Genomic DNA, 18,137 nt, shown 5'->3' on the forward strand with positions numbered 1-18,137 from the left:
GAAAACATCCGAACTTCTTAGCTGTGTTTTCATTGGCCGGCGCCTCCATTCTCTCCTACTGAAAAAGTATCAAATTCTGTGAGCAATGTTCCTATTTTCATTTTCTCGCCAAGGGTACAATTCTGAAGAGAGACTTTTGAAAAGCCCTAGAAAGTTTTCCTTAGCAAGGAAACCCAACATTTAAGGCCACCTCAGCTTTGTGTAGCATTCTCCTTTCCTGATTGGCAGCAGGATGGGCCCTCCTGGGTGGCCCACCTCCGAGTGTATACTCTTATTTTTAGGACAGAAAATAACTGCCAAGCGGTAGGAATGCCATATGACCCAACTCTTTTAACATCTATGGTCCTATATGTGACCTAACTGGATCCTCTCTCTGTACCATTTCTTTCTTCTTTCTTTCTTTCTTTTTTGTAAGTCTGACTTGGTTTCTATAAGCTTCCTGCTGCCACATTCAAAATCTGCCTCATTTAAAGCCACTTTGAGGGTGCAGAAACCAGGGTTTGGGGAAGAGGGTTCTGGTTTTCTAAGCTTGCCAAAATACATAATCAGAATCTATATTTGGAACCTGTATGCTAGAGGCTGCACCCTCAGTATTCCTGAGGATGCTTCCTGCAGAAAAAAATGGGGGGGGGGGGTCGTGGGAGGGAAGAGGAGGTGAGACAGACAAGAAGGGACTTCAGACATCACCAAGTCCGACTTTTTAAATCCTGTAGGGGAAACTGAGGCTCAGGGATGCCGACTGACTCAGGAACGCGTGTAACGTCACCTTCATCCTTGACCAAGGCATTGCCTCACCTCTCCCCCTACCCAGCTCTTGGACTTTCAGAAAGCCCATCTCCTCGAGCTTCAGATGGCGGGCAAGTGGTATCTGGGAACCGCTGGGCCAACCCACAGCCTCCACCCCCGAGGGCCCCGACGGGGAGGGAGGAGGCCTTTGAGTGAGAGAGGCAGGGAGGGAGGGCGAAAGGAAGGAAGGGGAGCCCGGGGTGGGAGTGGAAGAGGCAGTTTCGCCCGGGGCGGGTTGGCTCGCGGGGCCAGCCCTCCCGAGGCGGTTTATAAGAGTTGGGGCGGCCGGGAGCCCTCCCCGCTGGTCCGCGCGCCCTCGGAGCAGCGCCGGGTTCTGAGCGCCCCGCGTCGAGGCCCGCCTGGCCGCGCGCCGGCTCCGCGCCGCCTTCGGACTTGAGGGCGCGGCAGCCCAGCCCGGGAGGGAGGCGAGCGCCCGAGCCAGGGGGCCGAGCGCCATGCGCCGCGCCAGCCGAGACTACACCAAGTACCTGCGCGGCTCCGAGGAGATGGGCGGCGCGGGCGCCCCGCACGAGGGCCCGCTGCACGCCCCGCCGCCGCCCGCAGCCCCCGCGGCCGCCGCCGCCTCCCGCTCCACGTTCGTGGCCCTTCTGGGGCTGGGGCTGGGCCAGGTCGTGTGCAGCGTCGCCCTGTTCCTCTACTTCCGAGCGCAGGTGAGTGCTCGCCCCACAGGGGCGTGCGGGTGGGGCGCGCCCACCTCGACCCGCCGGCACTTGGCAGGCGGTGGCAGCACTTGGCAGCGGTAGGAATGTTTGGTCCCCGCAAGCCGGGCTTCCCCGGATCTTGCATATTCCGGAGGGGAAAGCGACTCAAAAGAGAGCGTGTGACTGCGGGGCAGCCGGGCGCGGGGCCCGGAGCGCTGGCCTCGGTCCCCGCGCGCACAGCCCGGCCCGGCTGATGCGCTGAGGCTGGGCTCGCCCGGCGTGGTGCGTTTGAATTTCCCCCGGCGAGACCGCATTGGTTGCTCACCTCTTTTGGAAACGATTACGCACTTTTCTCCCCTTCTGTATCCTCCTTGGAGCAAAGAATGAACTTATTGATGTTCACTTAGGAACAAAATGGAGCGTCTCCAGTTAGGCGTCACCGACCGTTTCCCTTCCCACCCACCCCCCGGAGATTGTGAGGTCCTGGGGCTGGTTGCTTTGCACCGTGCCGAGGTGCGCGCGGAGCCGAAGGTCGCAGTGCGTGCGCTGCCCGCAGCCTCTGGAGCATCGGGTGGCGATGCCCAAGGCACCAGATGGACCAAAAGACACAGCGCGGCCAGGGACGCCTAGTCTTAGAAGCCGGGCTCCTCTCGCTCGGGGTGAAAGAAGAGAGAAAGGCCCACGTGCCTACCCATGAAGGTGGGCGGAGGAAGGAAGCGAGACGTGTGTGGAGGTGGTGAAGTTCTCTGCCCTGGCACAGCCTGGCGACGATCTAGCAAATAACCAAGCTTTTCAAAGATAGGGAAACCGGCTAGGGACTGGGGAGAGATAGTAGAAAGGAAGGGGTAAATTTGTAACATTATGCTTTCTGGTGGTTTGTGTTTTCTTGGAAATTGCTGTGCAGTTGCTTGGGTTCATTCAAATATTCTTGTCTGGTGCTGTAAACTCTTTCTCAAAGGAAGTGGGGGGCTGACTGTGCATTTTTTTTTTAATGGGAAAAAAGAGTTGGGTTTGGACTTCATTGGTTTTCAGATTCAAAGGTGATTACTAAACTAAATTGGATTCGTGAGACATGGCAATGCCTGGGTTGTACAGGTTTTTGACATGTGCCTGAACTTGTCATCATAGACTTTTTGCTAAGTATTCAGTATCCACTAATTTGCATTTTGTAGAACTAGTTTGTGAACTGAGACAGAAGTAGACATACTATGCACAGTATTTTATATTTGTATTTGTGTATTAATAAAAATATTTTCCTATTGAGAAAGTTTTTCAGAAACTACAACTTTCAAGTAGTTTGGTGTTCAGTCTCTCAGTCCTGTCCCACTCTTTGCGACCCCATGGACTGCAGCAGGCCAGGCTCCCTGTCCTTCACTGTCTCCCTCCCGGAGTTAGCTCACACTCATGTCCATCGAGTCGGTGATGCCATCCAACCATCTCATTCTCTGTCACACCCCGCCCCCCTTCTCCTCATGCCCTCAATCTTTCCCAGCATCAGGGTCTCTTAGATTACATAAATCTATATGAAAGTGATGAAACATGTTTCTTTCATTGGACTGTGCTGCAGCCAAGAATGACTGATTTATCCATTTTCTCATCCAGTATATGGTCCTGCCCCCTCCCCCATTTAATACGTATATACTGAGTGCCTGCACTGCACATGGCACCATTCAATGGTGCGGAATACGAGTTAAGAATCATTTGGTCAACATACAGTGCCCACCTACCGTACTGCACGCATGATGCCAGGTAATGATGGGGACTATAACAAAAGACTCTAAATTCCTAGTCAAATAAGAGAGAAGCATTGAGAAAAGAGGCAGGAGATGCAGTCGTTCCCTCTTTTTAAATTTAACTAATTAATTGATTAATTTTTACTTCTTGGTCCTGGGGCCTGTGAGTTCTTAGTTCCCTCACCAGGAATCAAACCCACCTCCCCTGCATTGGAAGGGCGGTGCCTTAACCACTAGGCCACCAGGGAAGCCCCAGTACTTCTCCCTCTTTCATCTCTTCTAACACCTTAGCATTATGGCATTTTCTTAGCAGGAATTGTGAAGTGAGTATTCAGCACTGAAAGAGCTAGGGGATGAATGGATTGTAGGGACCAGGAACAGCTTACATTGACAGGAACCACGGAAATGTGACCATTTCAAAAAGAATGACTTGCTGGGCTGTTGAAGAAATTGTTTGACTTCTTTGTAGGGAGTCCCAGTATTAATGGTCTGGTGGGCTGAGAAGTCTAGCCTTCTCATGATCCTTTAGCAGTCTTGACGTCACATGGATAACAGTGAAAACTTTCAACTATGTTTTCCAAAGTCCACATGTAAGTTAGTAAGCCTGGCTAGAAAAATTTCATCTGGAGAATTTAATGTCATCGAATTTCTGCGTACAGTTTTCCTAGATGTCATGAAGATTGGGATTCTCCAAAATTATGCAAAATGTATTAGCCATTATGCTGAACCCAGCTTTGGGCTGCATTTTTTTTTTTTTTAAGTGGCCTTCTTCAGTAAAGAAGTAATATTTGGAGCAGTGTTTTCATAGGAATACCCCACTAGATGTGGTTAGGTTTTGCTGAGGATGATATCTAAAGGAGATACATTCAGAAGAAGTTCCAGATGAAATAGAATGTTTGGAATTTGTTTCAAAATAATAACATGGATGCTTGTAGATGAAACCAGATGCACCAGTAACTGTTGAAACCCCATGGTCAGTACCTGTAGGTTCAGTCTACAGTTCTTTACACTTTTGCATTTGCTGGAAGCCTTCTTTGAAAGTTCTAGCTGAGAGAATAGACCCAGTTTGACCTGACACCAGTTGAACATTTTCACTTACATCAGTTCCTTTGGATGAGAACTTGGTACCAAATAAGAGATAGATTTTTGATTTCCACTCAGTTTGTGGGTCACTTACTTGGAATTCCTGAATGCATTTGAGTTAGAATGAAATCATCTAATACCAGGTAACATATTTGCAGTTTATAGTAAAAAAGAAAAGAAAACAGAGCCAGTTTTATTGTTTTTGTTTAAAAGTGAGAGAGGGAAGTCCTGAAAATCCTCAAGAATCACAACATTGTTAATTGGCTATACCCCGTTAAAAAAGTTAAAAAAAAAAAAAAGTTCAATTTAGTTTTAAATGCATTTAGAAAAATATCCCCAAATAATGTAAAAAAAAAAATTATAGTGACTTAAAACAAGTTTCCCTTTCTTAACGCATGTTTGAATAGTTAAAAATGAATCTGCCTCCCGAATGTTTGCAGATTGCTTGTGCCTAAATTAAGAAAAAAAAAAAAAGAAAGTACTAGATCCAGCGTAGATTGGCTTTCCCCCCACCAACCTTGCCAAAGGAAAAACAGCATGTGGTTTATGCTATATATTTACTACATAGCATTCATACTTTGGTTTACAAAGAAAAAAATCCCTTCCAAAAAGTTGCTTTTAAATATTGGTGTGTATTTAAACACACATACACACAACATCCATATAACCATATTCAAGTTTAGAACTTAGCTGTAAGATAAGTGTTTCAGAAAACTCAGTCTCTCTTCCCTTTTAACTCTTTCCCCAAACCCCCAGCATGCACACCAACGTCCCTGGGCTGTTCTTTACCCAAGAAGGAGAGCTGTCACTACCAAAAGTCTGATGTGGAGGTGTGTGGGCTGTCGGCTTGAAAAAACAGAAAACGAAGTAGCACAGATGGCAAGCATCCTGCCTCGTTTAACCCTACAAGCGATGAAGTTTCAAGGAAGCTTTCAGACTGAGTTACTTTCATGTGAACCATACCATCTGATAAATGTGTTTATGGAGTCCAGTTTAAATCAGATATTCAAGATTCACTTAATATTTTCAGTCATTTCTAGGTACAGTGAATTCATTTGTAAGTCAGTTTACTGTGATTTGGGGATTCCCTGGTGGCTCAGACAGTGAAGCATCTGCAGGCTGTGCAGGAGACCTCGGTTCGATCCCTGGGTGGGCAAGACCCCCTGGAGGAGGGCATGACAACTCACTTCAGTATACTTGCGTGGAGAATGCTGTGGACAGGGGAGCCTGGTGGACCACTATCCATGGTGTGCAGAGTCAGACATGACTGAAGCAACTTAGCATGCACGCTCGTGGCTGGCCCTGCACCCCTGCACCTCTGCTCTGCCCTTTCTCCTGGTCTGCATTTGCAGGCACGGAGAGTCGCAAGGGCAGCGGACTAACAAAGACATTTGGTTGTAGATGAAAAATAAGTTCCTAAGACACTTGCACCACTGTGTTCACAGCGGCATGTTCACATCAGCCGAGACAGGGAAACACATGTCCACTGACAGATGACTAGATTAAGAAGATAGGGCACACATAGATAATGGAATAGTACTCAGCCATAAAAAGAACGAAACGATGGCGTTTACAGCAACATGGATGGATCATTCAAACTTAAATAAGATAAAGACAAACACCATATGGTATCACCTATATGTGGCATCTAAAATAGGACACAAAGGAACTTATCTATGGAACAGAAATAGACTCAGACATAGAGAACAGACTTCTGGTTGTCAAGACAGAAGGTGTAGGAGGGACAGATTGGGAGTTTGGGATTAGCAGATGCAAACTGCTATACACACACACACACATATATATATGTATAACTGAATCACTTTGCTCTACATTAGAAAATAATACAACATTGCAAATTCATTCAATAAAATAAAATTTAAAAATAAATTTCTAATGCATGACCCTCAAGTAAGCAAAATAAGTGAGTACAATATCAAATTTAATGATGTCACACTTTCATTTGGGAAAATAATCGGTAACATTTATATACGTTTAGCTCTAAATGTGCTTTCCAGATGACTCAGTAGTAAAGAATCCACCTGCCAATCCAGGAGACGCGGGTTTGATCCTTGGGTTGGGAAGATCCGCTGGAGAAGAAAATGGCAACCCACTCCAGCATTCTTGCCTGGAGAATCCCATGGACAGTAGACGGTGGGCTACAGTCCATGGGGCTGCAAAGAGTCAGATATGACTTAGCGACTAAACAAGAAAAAAGCCCTAACATGAGCATCTGGAGCAGTGGCTCTCACTTACACATTAGATACACTCGGGGAGAGAGATTCAGTTGACCTCAACTCTTAGGGATATTGAATAAATTGGCCCAGGGTGGGACCTGGGCAGGGCTGTTTTTTAAGAGGGAAGAGACTAAAATCTTTGCATCATATTTCTCTTCATTAAACCTTTAGCCATCATTGACCATATCAGTCTTTTTGTGCTGGCTGGTATTACTCGTGAAAAAACTTTACAAGTGGGTGTCCAAGGAAATTTGGAGACATTTTAATAGTAGACAATTGATGTTTGTACCTTTGGTATTTGAAAGCATCACTTCTCAAACCTGAACGTGCCTGAGAATCGCCTTGAATCTGAGTTAGAATGCAGATTCACAGGCACTGCCCAGGGTGGGGCCTGGGCATCTGCATTTCTAACAAAATCTGGCTGAGCTTGTTACCCTGAAGATGACAGGACTATACTTCCCATAGCAAGAGTCATGGGGACTAATGTTTCTGTTGATGGTGCTCAGCTTGTCAGCGGGGTTGGAGCTTAACCAATGTTAGGGTCCCCAGCCGTTTCCCCACTAATACCACACTGTCCCTTTAGCTCAGCGGCTTTCTGGTGGTGAGCCAACTGAGGCCTTCGCAGGAATCTTCTTTCTTGAGGTCTAAACCCAGTGACCCTTCATATCAGTTGCCCAAGCCTCTCTGGTTTTGTGGGAAACTTACTGGTGTAAGTGAGCTTTTTAACAGAACTGTGGCATGGAAAGCTTGCCTTATATGAAATCTCAGATATTATGATTGTCATTGTCTTAAAGACATAAAAGATAAATATGGGTTGCAAGTAGTTTTGAGTCCTGAGTGACACCTCTCCCGTGATTATAGATGTTACCAATCCTTTAATTTACGAGTGGAATGATAAAATTTGCATTGGTGGGTACACATTTGTTGAAAGGCTATCATTTTGAGAGTTTTGGATATGGGTAGGGTACTTAGTTTACTTCTAACAGCTGGTTAATAAATCTGCACATCTTCCACTGACTTTTAGAAAGATAATTAAACCAGGGATTGAGAGACCTGGTATTAATTGACTGTGCTTTGGTTATGGCAGATTTACGTAATTCCCCCCTCCTCCTTTTTTTTTTTTTTTAAATCTAGCCTGTACCTAAAAAACAAATGCACATGAAGTACCTTGAAGTTTTTGAAAGAAGAGAATGATAAATTAAGCCACTATTATTAAAGCAATTAGATAGCTAATTACCTCTCCTCTTTACTTGGCAGTTGAAACCACTACAAAGACTCGTCAGAGCCCCAGGAGGAGCTGGCAGCCAATTTTAAGAGTAATACATAAAGAAATGCTTGTGCTGGTACCTGTTGTAACTAGGCAACCAGCTGATAACTCTGTGGGGATATTTTGGGTGGGACTATCCCACGTACTTCAAGAATTTTAGCATTCCCTCAGCATGAATATGTATAGGTTGCTCATGAGCCCCCTTCACCCCAGCTGATATCAGGCATCACCAAACACATTTTCAGTCACCTTTTGACAGATGTAGCTCTCCCGTCTAAGAAAACTGGTGAGAGGTTCGACAAAAAGGGAAACTGCTTCTGGCTGCAGGTTTTCTTTGGGGCTAGGAAATGGATTTCTTCGGCTGATTAAAGCACACATTGATTAAGGGAAAAGGCTAGGCAAACATGGCAGCTGAACATGATGTTAATTTCACCTGATTTATGTAGGTTTCATGCTTTGAATATCCAAGTGGGCTTCATAATCCCACCTGGCGTGCTCCTTAGGACTTAAAAGGCCTGTTCTTCCTGTACTGAACACCGGTAATTTCATTGATGCCCTTCCCCTCAGTGAGGACTTGGATAACGTCAGACAATTTTGATAATTTCCCCATGAATTACATGTGTACGCATGTGTTGTGGATGATAGATACTCATAAAAACAAATTAGAAGTCAATGTTTGCACCAACTGGAGGGTAATTGTATTAACTGTTAGTTGTTGGGGACCTGCATTCATTCTTCCAAGAATGAATTCTGTTGTCTTAATCACACTTGACTCAACAGCAGAGTGATCAGTGATAACCACTCTTACGTCCTCACACTTTTTTCCCCTCTCAGATGGATCCTAACAGAATATCAGAAGATGACACTCACTGCATTAATAGAATTTTCAAGCTCCATGAAAACACGGATTTGCAAGACACAACCCTGGAGAGTCAAGACTCCAAATTAATACCTGATTCGTGTAAGAGAATTAAACAGGCTTTTCAAGCAGCTGTGCAGAAGGTGAGTCCACATTGAGATGATAAGTCAAGGGCCCTCACTGACTCTACTAATGCTGAAAATTAAAATTGGCTAAGTGCTGTTGACTTTATTCTTTTTTATTTTAACAATTTGTAAGAGAGCTAAAGAGAATTTTTTTTGAGGGATTAGCAGAATCCTTTTGAAGTTGGTAGTGGTTAATTGGGCTTCCCTGGTGGCTCAGATGGTAAAGAATCTGCCTATAATGCAGGAGACCTGGATTCCATCCCTGGGTCAGGCAGATCCTCTGGAGAAGGGAATGGCAACCCACTCTAGTATTCTTGCCTGGAGAATCCCACGGACAGAGGAGCCTGGAGGGCTACAGTCCATGGGGTTGCAAAGAATTGGACATGACCGTGTGGTTAATTACAGTGACCAGCGGTGTTCATGCAAATATTCTTTCCTTTCTCTCTTTCTCTCCCCTCCTCTCTCTCTCTCTTTCTCTTGTTTTGGAGGAGGCATTTAAATTCGCTCTGGAAAGAAGGACAGGGATGGTTTGTGGTAGTCAGTGAGTCAGTGTGCTAGTTTGAAATCCCTGCCTTAGAAACCATTCTCTCTGCTCAAGGATTCTCCACTGGCTACTTCCTTTAAGTTGGGTTTTGGGATGGGAAGACCCCCCAATCCCCATCTGTGTGTGGATCCAGGGTTCTGTGGAGAATACGTATTAGCTGGTCCTCTGTTGTCAACTGACTTGCGGGGGGGAAGCGATGTAGAGCAGGAGTTGATGTTGGGGGAGAGGAAATTCTCTGGTCCTTTTCTGATTTTCCAGGAGGGCTGAGTGAAAAGGGAGGGGATGGGGACACAGAAGACAAATGACTTCTCTACACTGACAGCCTCCGTGGAGAAACGCTGGAATGTGCCTGTTTTCTTTTCCTGGATACAGTCCCTTGAGAATTCTGCAGCCTTGGCATTATTTTACTTACTGACTCCAGCAAGAACTGGGTAGAGGCCCCTGACTCCAGGGCGTGTGCATGCGTCCATATTGCTGCCTCACATAACACATCTGATGGGTTCTTGCATCTGCTCGGGCATCCCAACCTCTAGTTTGCAGCTCCCCAGGCTATCTCTGATCATCTCACAGTAACTTCGAAATTTCTCAAATATCTCAAACCTAAGTTGAAATTTGAGTTTCTTTTTAAAAAATTCACAAGTAGTAATCGCATGTTTTAAAAAGAGGATATGTATTAGATATATAGGTAGGGAGAGATAAAACTGTTTTGTATCACCCTTCAGGCTGGTATTTGCTATATTTCAACAAATTTAAGATACCACGAATTTTCAGCTTACGTTATTATTTCATGCATCACAAAGAGAGAAAAAAAATTGACTAAACAATTAAACATAATCATTATAGATTCTAGTTGCATCCAGTTCAGAGATTCTGAAATATAAAAAAATATATATCATAGAATCAAGGAAGTATATATCATTCTAATATCTATAAGAAGGTTGTTTAAAAAGATTGCATTTTCATTATACTTAGGGTGTAGGTGCTTAGCCTTATGCAGTAGATGCCTATTTTAAAATGTAGGTTTAAATTTGATCTTTTGATCTTCTATTGTAATTTTTGAGCTGTTTAGTAACAGTAATTCCACTAGTCTAATTCATTTTTAAATGTTCTATAGCATTTTTCTTTTTCTGCTTTTGCAAAAAATTAAACTACTGAAAACAGGAGAAAAATGAATAACTTCTGATTTTTCACTATTGGAAGCAATGGGAAATTGCATGGCTACTATGCGGTATTTACCTCATCTGAGGTTAGGTGGCACAGCGATAGAGAATCCACCCGCCGATGCAGGAGACGTGGTTCAATCCATGGGATGGAAAGATCCCCTGGAGAAGGAAATGGCTGCCTATGCTGGTATTCTTGCCTGGAGAATTTCATGGACAGAGGAGCCTGGAGGGCTACAGTCCATGGGTTCACAAGAGGCAGACATGACTGAGCAACCAACATTTGCACTCTCACTTTTAGGTCTTTCCAAGTAGTGCTAGTGGTAAAGAACCCGCCTGCCAGTGCAGGGAATGTGAGAGAGATGGGTTCGATCCCTGGGTCAGAAAGATTCCCCTGGAGGAGGGCACAGCAACCCACTCCAGCATTCTTGCCTGGAGAGTCCCATGGACAGAGGAGCCTGGCGGGCTACAGACGATAAGTCTGCAAAGTGTCAGACACGACTGAAGCGACTTAGCACGCTCTCTTATCTTTTTAATCATGTATATTTGTGGGAGAAATTGTAGCATGTGAAATAAGACATGTGAAATTGTAGCATGTGAAGTCGGACTTATGTTTGAATAAATGTGATCTTGGGAAAATACTTTATATTTCTTCACTCTGGCTTCCTCATCTTTAAAACCTAGAGTTCACAATCCCTCTGTAAGAGGATTGTGGTTGATTTGAATAAAAGATGTAAAGGACCTAAGCACAGTCCTGGAAATAGAGGACATTTAATGCATTCATTAAATGTTTATATATTACTTTACCACCATTGTTACTAATTCATTGTTATTAATGATTTAATCAGACATATTTTTTAATGCTCTATCTTAGAGCACATTTGATCATTTTTCTGAAATTGCATTAAAACAATGTAAACACTGAAGCAGGTTGCAGAAATCCACTGTGATGTTTTTATTACTAGCAACACGAAATGTGTTAAGTACATATTATCCTTAGGAAACTTCCAGGTCTATTTAAGACTTAGACTTGATTTAAATAATGCAGTAATTTAGAATATAGAGAGCCTGTTCTTAAGACATTTATAAGCTGTGTTGTGAAGGACAGTATATTAGGGGAGGAAAGAAAGAACATTTGCAAGACCCTTAATTTAAAATTATCTTCAAAAATTCTGATCCACACTGGGAAAAGGGGACTTACTGAGCTGTACACTGTGAAATCTAACACTCAGTTTGCTGTTGTTGATTTAGAATATGATGTTAGTTTTGGATATACAGTGATGTGGTTTAGTTATTTTTCCCACGTTGTAGCCTGTTACAGATTATTACAAGATGTTCAATATCATTCCCTGTGTTCTTTTATGCATAGTAGTTTGCATCTGTTAATCCGATACTCCTGATTTGGTCCTCCTTTCTTTTATCCCTTTGGTAACTATGAGTGTATTTTCTGTCTGGGAGTTTATTTATATTTGTTTATAGATTTATTTGTATTATTTTCTAGAGTCCATGTATAAGTGATATAATATTAAGAGAGAAATGAAATACTGCCGTTTGTAGCAAGATGGATGGGCCTAGAGAATATATATAGTGAAGTAAGTCAGACAGAGAAAGACAAATTCTAATTCGTTTTTATTATTTTGTTCTATGTTTCATTTTTGTTAGTCTGCTTTTAATCCTGCCTCTGAGATATTGAGTAACCTATCTATAAACAACAATTACATGTACTAGAGGTAATGTGTTAGTTCAAAACTGAACCCCTAATTAAGGTAATTCTGGTTATGTAAGTGATTGCTTCCTAATTTTCTGCTTAGATCAACATATATTGAACCTCCTTACAATGGAAAGAAGACAAACTTTTAATTTCATTGGTACCCTGGTCCTTAAAAATTATACTTTGGGTTGCTTCTGGGAAAATGAGTATGCAAAATCAGCCAAGATAATTTAGAAAATAAGTAATATTAAGAACAGATACCATTAATGTTTACTTATGGGAATGCAAGGATGATTCATTTTAACAGGTCAAAGAAGAAAAACATTATCGTTTGCTAGATACTGAGAAGTGAGTGACAAAATTTTGCAGATATTTCTGATATTTAAAATCCATCAGAAAGTAGAACTAGTTGGATTCTTGATGTTATCCTAAATAGCTCAAACTAAAAGGTAGCTAATGATGAAAAATAGGAGCATTTCTCTCACTATCAGGAACACAACAAAGATATCCACTGTCCCCATGTTATTTAACATTGTTCAGAATGTGCTAGCAAACGCAATTACATATAGGAATGAAATAAAATATAGAGGAGGTAGAATTTGAATGTGATGTGCATGTACACTTGGGAAAATTCAAAGGAACTGAGAGGCTACAAGAAAAATAAATCAGTTTACAAAAGTAATAGGTAATAATCACTAGCTGTCCCCATTTCAAACAATAATTAGAAAACACGAATGAAAGATCTCCTTCATAATTTTTAAAAAGCCCTAAAAATTCATTTAACAAGGAATATACAAAGCTTATGAAAATAAAACTAGAAAACTCTACAGAGACATTTAAAATAGGATTGGATAATGTAAAGATGGAACTGTGCAAAGTCATAATCCATAAAAGAGAACACACGCCTTAAAGTAGACGTCATTGCGTGTGTGTGAATATGATTGTGTATATATATATATAATTTAATATAATATAAATTATTTTGTATAGTGGGTATAGTTTAGGTTATTAAAAAATGGAATTAGGACAGTTTGTTTCCTATTTTTAGAAAGTGATCGTGTTACCTCATGGCTTGCATGCACGCTAAGTCACTTCAGTGATGCTCAACTCTTTGTGACCCCATGGACTGTAACCCACCAGGCTCCTCTGTTCATGGGATTCTCCAGGCAAGAATACTGGAGTGGTTGCCATTCCCTTCTCCAGGGCATCTTCCCAACTCAGTGCTCAAGCCCAGGTCTCCTGCACTGCAGGCGGATTCTTTACCGTTTGAGCCATCGGGGAGGCCCATAGGATGAGTAGAGCTTTTTATTAATTTCACATTTATTTTTGTTGTGTTATAGTATTTTACATGTTATTCATGGGTAACAATGTTACACACAGGTAATCCTTTTTAAAGAATAAGAAGCTGTCATAATATACCATTGTGTGTTTGAAAACAAAAGATGCCATTTTTTCCCCCGACAAGAGACTCTTTAGGCAAAAGGTGCGTGCTGTTCGTATCTTATCATTAGAGCCCAGCAGTGTTCATGGAGGGTGCTGCTCCGCTAGGCACTTCGCTATAACTGCTCCAACAACAAGGATTTACCTTTCTCTTGAAGTGAAGCGGAAGCTGCTCAGTCATGCCCTACTCTTTGCGACCCTATGGACTCTACAGTCCGTGGAATTCTCCAGGCCAGAATACTGGAGTGGGTAGCCTTTCCCTTCTCCAGGGGATCTTCCCAACCCGGGGATGGAAGCCAGGTCTCCCGTAATGCAGGCAGATTCTTTACCGGCTGAGCCACATTACCTTGGCCAAATAGTGATTTGCCAAATGTGTTATCCTATAATAAGGGTTATTGGTTAATGTGACACATCTTGCCAGAATAATCAGACTTCTCATTGCTCTGGCTGATGCTAAAAATAGAACAGCAAGCACGCATAGGTAGGTGTGACTCTTAGTTTCAGTTCTAATGTAGATATTGGGTGAAACCGTGAGACCAAATGACATTGGCGGCTGCAGTCATTACTGAGAGCTCACCCCATCCAGTGGTAACAAATGCTAGACATAAGCACAGTATCACATTCTATGTGTGCAAAAACTGGTGTTTACCCAGCCCGTCTTTGGTCAGACTAGTAATGCTGTTTTTCTCCCTTTTTTTGTTCGTGGCTGGGTTTTCTTGGCTTTTTTTCCCCTTTAGCACAGAACTCTGAAAGCCTCTTAGTGATCCAGCTCTACCAACCACAATTTACGAAGTCTGTCATAACAGTCTATGACAATAAAGAAAACACGAGCACAAATACGGTGTCCAATTTATAAAGCGGTTCTTGTTCCGGCTTTGGTGGCCTCTCTGGCCTCTGCCAGGCTGAAGAGCGATGTGGGCGCTCAGGCCTGAGCAGGGGTGCGTGGCCCTCAGACCTCCCGGCCAGGCTCAGTTTATACACTATTTATACACCCTGAGACCTGGGAGGTAACTCTACTTGATGTTACTCTTAAGTTTAAGTGTTAGTCACTTAGTCGTGTCTGACTCTTTTCGACCCAATAGACTGTAGCTCCCCAGGCTCCTCTGTCCGTGGGATTCTTCAGGCAAGAATACTGGAGTGGGTTGCCATGCCCTCCTCCAGGGGGTCTTCCTGACCCAGGGATTGAACTCATATCTGTTACAACTCCTACATTGACAGGCTGGTTCTTTACCACTAGCGCCACCTGGGAAGCTCTGATGTTTCTATGGTTGCTTGCTAATTTCACGTTGGGTACCTGTTGGTGAAAAACTTCCGGAAACTTATTTTGAAGTGTATCTGAAAGGGTGATACGGGGCAGAGAATCCATATACAAATTATATCAGTCACCTTGTTCTCCAGTGTGAAGGGCTCAGTGCATTCAAGGTGACCCTCTAGGATGTGGGAAGGAAGGATGGTGGCTTACATGTATGCGTGCATGCATGCTAAGTGGCTTTGGTGGTGTCCCACTCTTTGTGACCCTGTGGACTGCAGCCCGCCAGGCTCCTCTGTCCATGGGATACTCTGGCAAGAATACTGGAGTGGGGTGCCATGCCCTTCTCCAGGGGATCTTTCTGACCCAGGAATTGAACTGGCATCTCTCACATCTACTTGCATTGGTAGGCGGGTTCTTTACTACTAGCTCCACCTGGGAAGCTCTTACATGTATATGTATTTTTTAATATTAGCTTTAGAATATTTTTGTGAATATTTTATAATGTGTCTAATATTCCACAATGTTTTAATATTCAAGTAAAAAATATGTAAATTTGGGAGCATTGAATTTTTTCCTTCTCTCAAGAAAATGCACAATCAGAAATGTTTAGAGGTCTGGGAACAAAACTGCAGCTCCATCAGGACAAGAGCTGTAGTCTTTTGCTCGCATTTGAATATATCACATCTGACTTAGACTCAAGCTGGAAGGAAAAAAAGGACTGATGACTTCTTAAATTCCGTAAACTAATTTTTAATTAAACATGGGTCATTGATCAATTCATGAAGCCATTCAAAAAGTTATGAGCCTGATTTTCATTTATTGGTTGTCTTACCAGTGGTATGGTTGGTAATTGTTACTATTATAGACTGAAGCAATAATGCCTCCATTGTTGCCGTTGTTCAGTTGCTAAGTCCAGCTCTTTGCGACCCCATGAACTGCAGCACACCAGGCTTCCCTGTCCTCCACTATCTCCCGGACTGTGCTCAGATACATGTCCATTGAGTTGATGATGCTATAACCGTCTCATCTTCTGCTGCCCTCTTTTCCTTTTGCCTCTATGCAATCATATTTTGTTGAAGGTTATCTTCAGCTGAACTTCTTGCTTTCATCATGGTTTTGGCCCCTTCATGGCTTGTAACCTATATAGAGGCAGGGCTATGATGGGAACTGAAAACATGGCTCTGGCTTCTTATATGCTCTTACAAAACTCTCTATTTCACCCCAGAGTATAAAAGCCAATGGTGATGGCTACCAATGAATTATGTTGTTAGCACATTCCTACCTAACCATTTCATGGAGTCAGTAGGTCACTGAGCCTCAAAAGATTTACCAAAAATGGGGAGTCAGACCAGAGTCATAATCACCGAACAATTGATTCTTACCTGGAATTCTTATTTTCTTCCCCAGGAATCAGCACATTAGTTGATCTTCAGGGTTCACAATGTGAAACTGTCTCCTGATACTGAGAACGATGTAGCCAGAGATTTGCCATCTTTTGATCCTTGGTCGTACGTTCACTGTTCTTTAGTACAGTCTGTGCTGCTATAACAGAGACCCATCACTCAGTGGAAGAAACAAGATAGAAGTTTTTTCCTCTTATGTGCAGAAATCTAAAGGTGCAAGTTCAGGGCTGGCAGGAAGGCACCTCCATCCTCAACAGGTACTTTCCTCTCTGGGTCCAAGTTGTTGTCTCCATATATTGTCACTCCCAGAAAGTGGAAAGGGAGAAAGACAGGGTCGAGGCGGTACTTGGAAGCTGAGACATCATCATTTCTAGTAGTGTCTTGTCTGGAACTTACTCATAAGCAGACACTTGGATGCGAGGCCAGCCGCACGTTGTCGTTTCTGGTTTAGCAGCTGTTGGCACCAAAGCTGGTCAGAAGAGGGTTGCCTGTCACTAGCTGCAAAGAGGAAAGGATGGATTCTAAGAGGACAATGACTGGTCTCCGATATTCACCAAATCCTATTTAGGCAGGAAAGTGGGCTCACTATGTGAACAAGAGTTAACTCTATGTATATGCTGCTGCTGCTGCTAAGTTGCTTCAGTCGTGTCCAACTCTGTGTGACCCCAGAGACAGCAGCCCACCAGGCTCCCCCGTCCCTGGGATTCTTCAGGCAAGAACACTGGAGTGAGTTGCCATTTCCTTCTCCAATGCATAAAAGGGAAAAGTGAAAGTGAAGACGCTCAGTCATGTCCGACCCCATGGACTGCAGCCCACCAGGCTCCTCTGTCCATAGGATTTGCCAGGCAAGAATACTGTGTATATTCAAATACACAAAAAATTGGAACAGTCAAGATTTTATTTGGTAAAAGTTAAAGTACTTTAGGATTACTTAGATTCCAAAAGGGAGAGAAATTTGAAAGTAGATTTAACGGCATGCATCCATCTGAGGAACTTTCAAAGGTTTGTTTAAACTTATGCATCTGAGATCTTTGAATAAATTTTGATTCTCACTTTCCCAGTTTTTGGTAGGTTTACCAGAAAGTTCATCAGACTGAGTGGTTCTTTTTTCCATCTGTAAAGCCGATTCCTTAGAATTCCAATGTCAATTATTACAGGAAACATATTTCTACTTTTAAAACTGAAGTCCATAAAAAAGCAAGTAAAACTGAGTAGATCCTAACTACTTATGAAATTATAAGCATTGCAGTTGTTGTATAGACATTATTTTTCATTTGCTTTTTAGTTAAATTCACATGACAAAAACAAGGGGAAAAATTAAACCCCATTCATTATCTCTTTGCCTTTGTATATAAGAGTATGTGTCCCAAGAAAGTTTCTTGTAAACCCACAAGGCAGCTTGGGGTTTGGGGGCACTGACGTTCCCAAGTCAAGATGTTAGTCACGTAGTGGTTTTCCAATGGGATTTCATCTCTGCCATAACAGTTTTGGGAACTGCAATTCAATCAACCCCAATCATATCTAGCATTTATAAAAGCTGCCTTTATGGGAAAGCCAAAGCACGACCCACAGAATTTTCCTACAAAACCAAGCCATCTACTGGTTTTTGTCCAACAACGACCCATTAGCTGTGATGGGCTCAGTCACAGGGGAGACCCAGGGCAAAAGGTAGGAGGGTTTGCGAAAGGGAAATAGCCAGGGAGTGGTGTTGTAGGAGTTGGGCTTATCTTCATGCCAGAACTACTCCAGGGTAGAAGAAAAGATATTCTGGCTTGACCTTAAAAAAGAAAACGGAAGACCAAAGGCATGCCTAGAAGAGGAGCATCATCTCATTGTGTGACACAGGCTCCTGGGCTGCAAGTCCAGAAGTCAGTA

The 18,137-nt window shown here is 43.0% G+C and overlaps 1 protein-coding gene across 1 annotated transcript in view; it reads left to right on the top strand.

The window, feature by feature from the left end:
• The first annotated feature begins 1,241 nt into the window (after positions 1–1,241).
• TNFSF11 (TNF superfamily member 11) overlaps positions 1,242–18,137 on the top strand; it is a 41,072-nt gene continuing 24,176 nt past the window's right edge. Inside the window, exons 1-2 of the mRNA XM_068984744.1 lie at positions 1,242–1,457; positions 8,603–8,770. Coding sequence (XP_068840845.1) covers positions 1,242–1,457; positions 8,603–8,770 — 384 coding nt within the window. The remainder of the gene's footprint in view (positions 1,458–8,602; positions 8,771–18,137) is intronic.

The sequence above is a fragment of the Capricornis sumatraensis genome, chromosome 12 (genome assembly GCF_032405125.1).
Source record: "Capricornis sumatraensis isolate serow.1 chromosome 12, serow.2, whole genome shotgun sequence".
Classification (NCBI taxonomy): domain Eukaryota; kingdom Metazoa; phylum Chordata; class Mammalia; order Artiodactyla; family Bovidae; genus Capricornis; species Capricornis sumatraensis.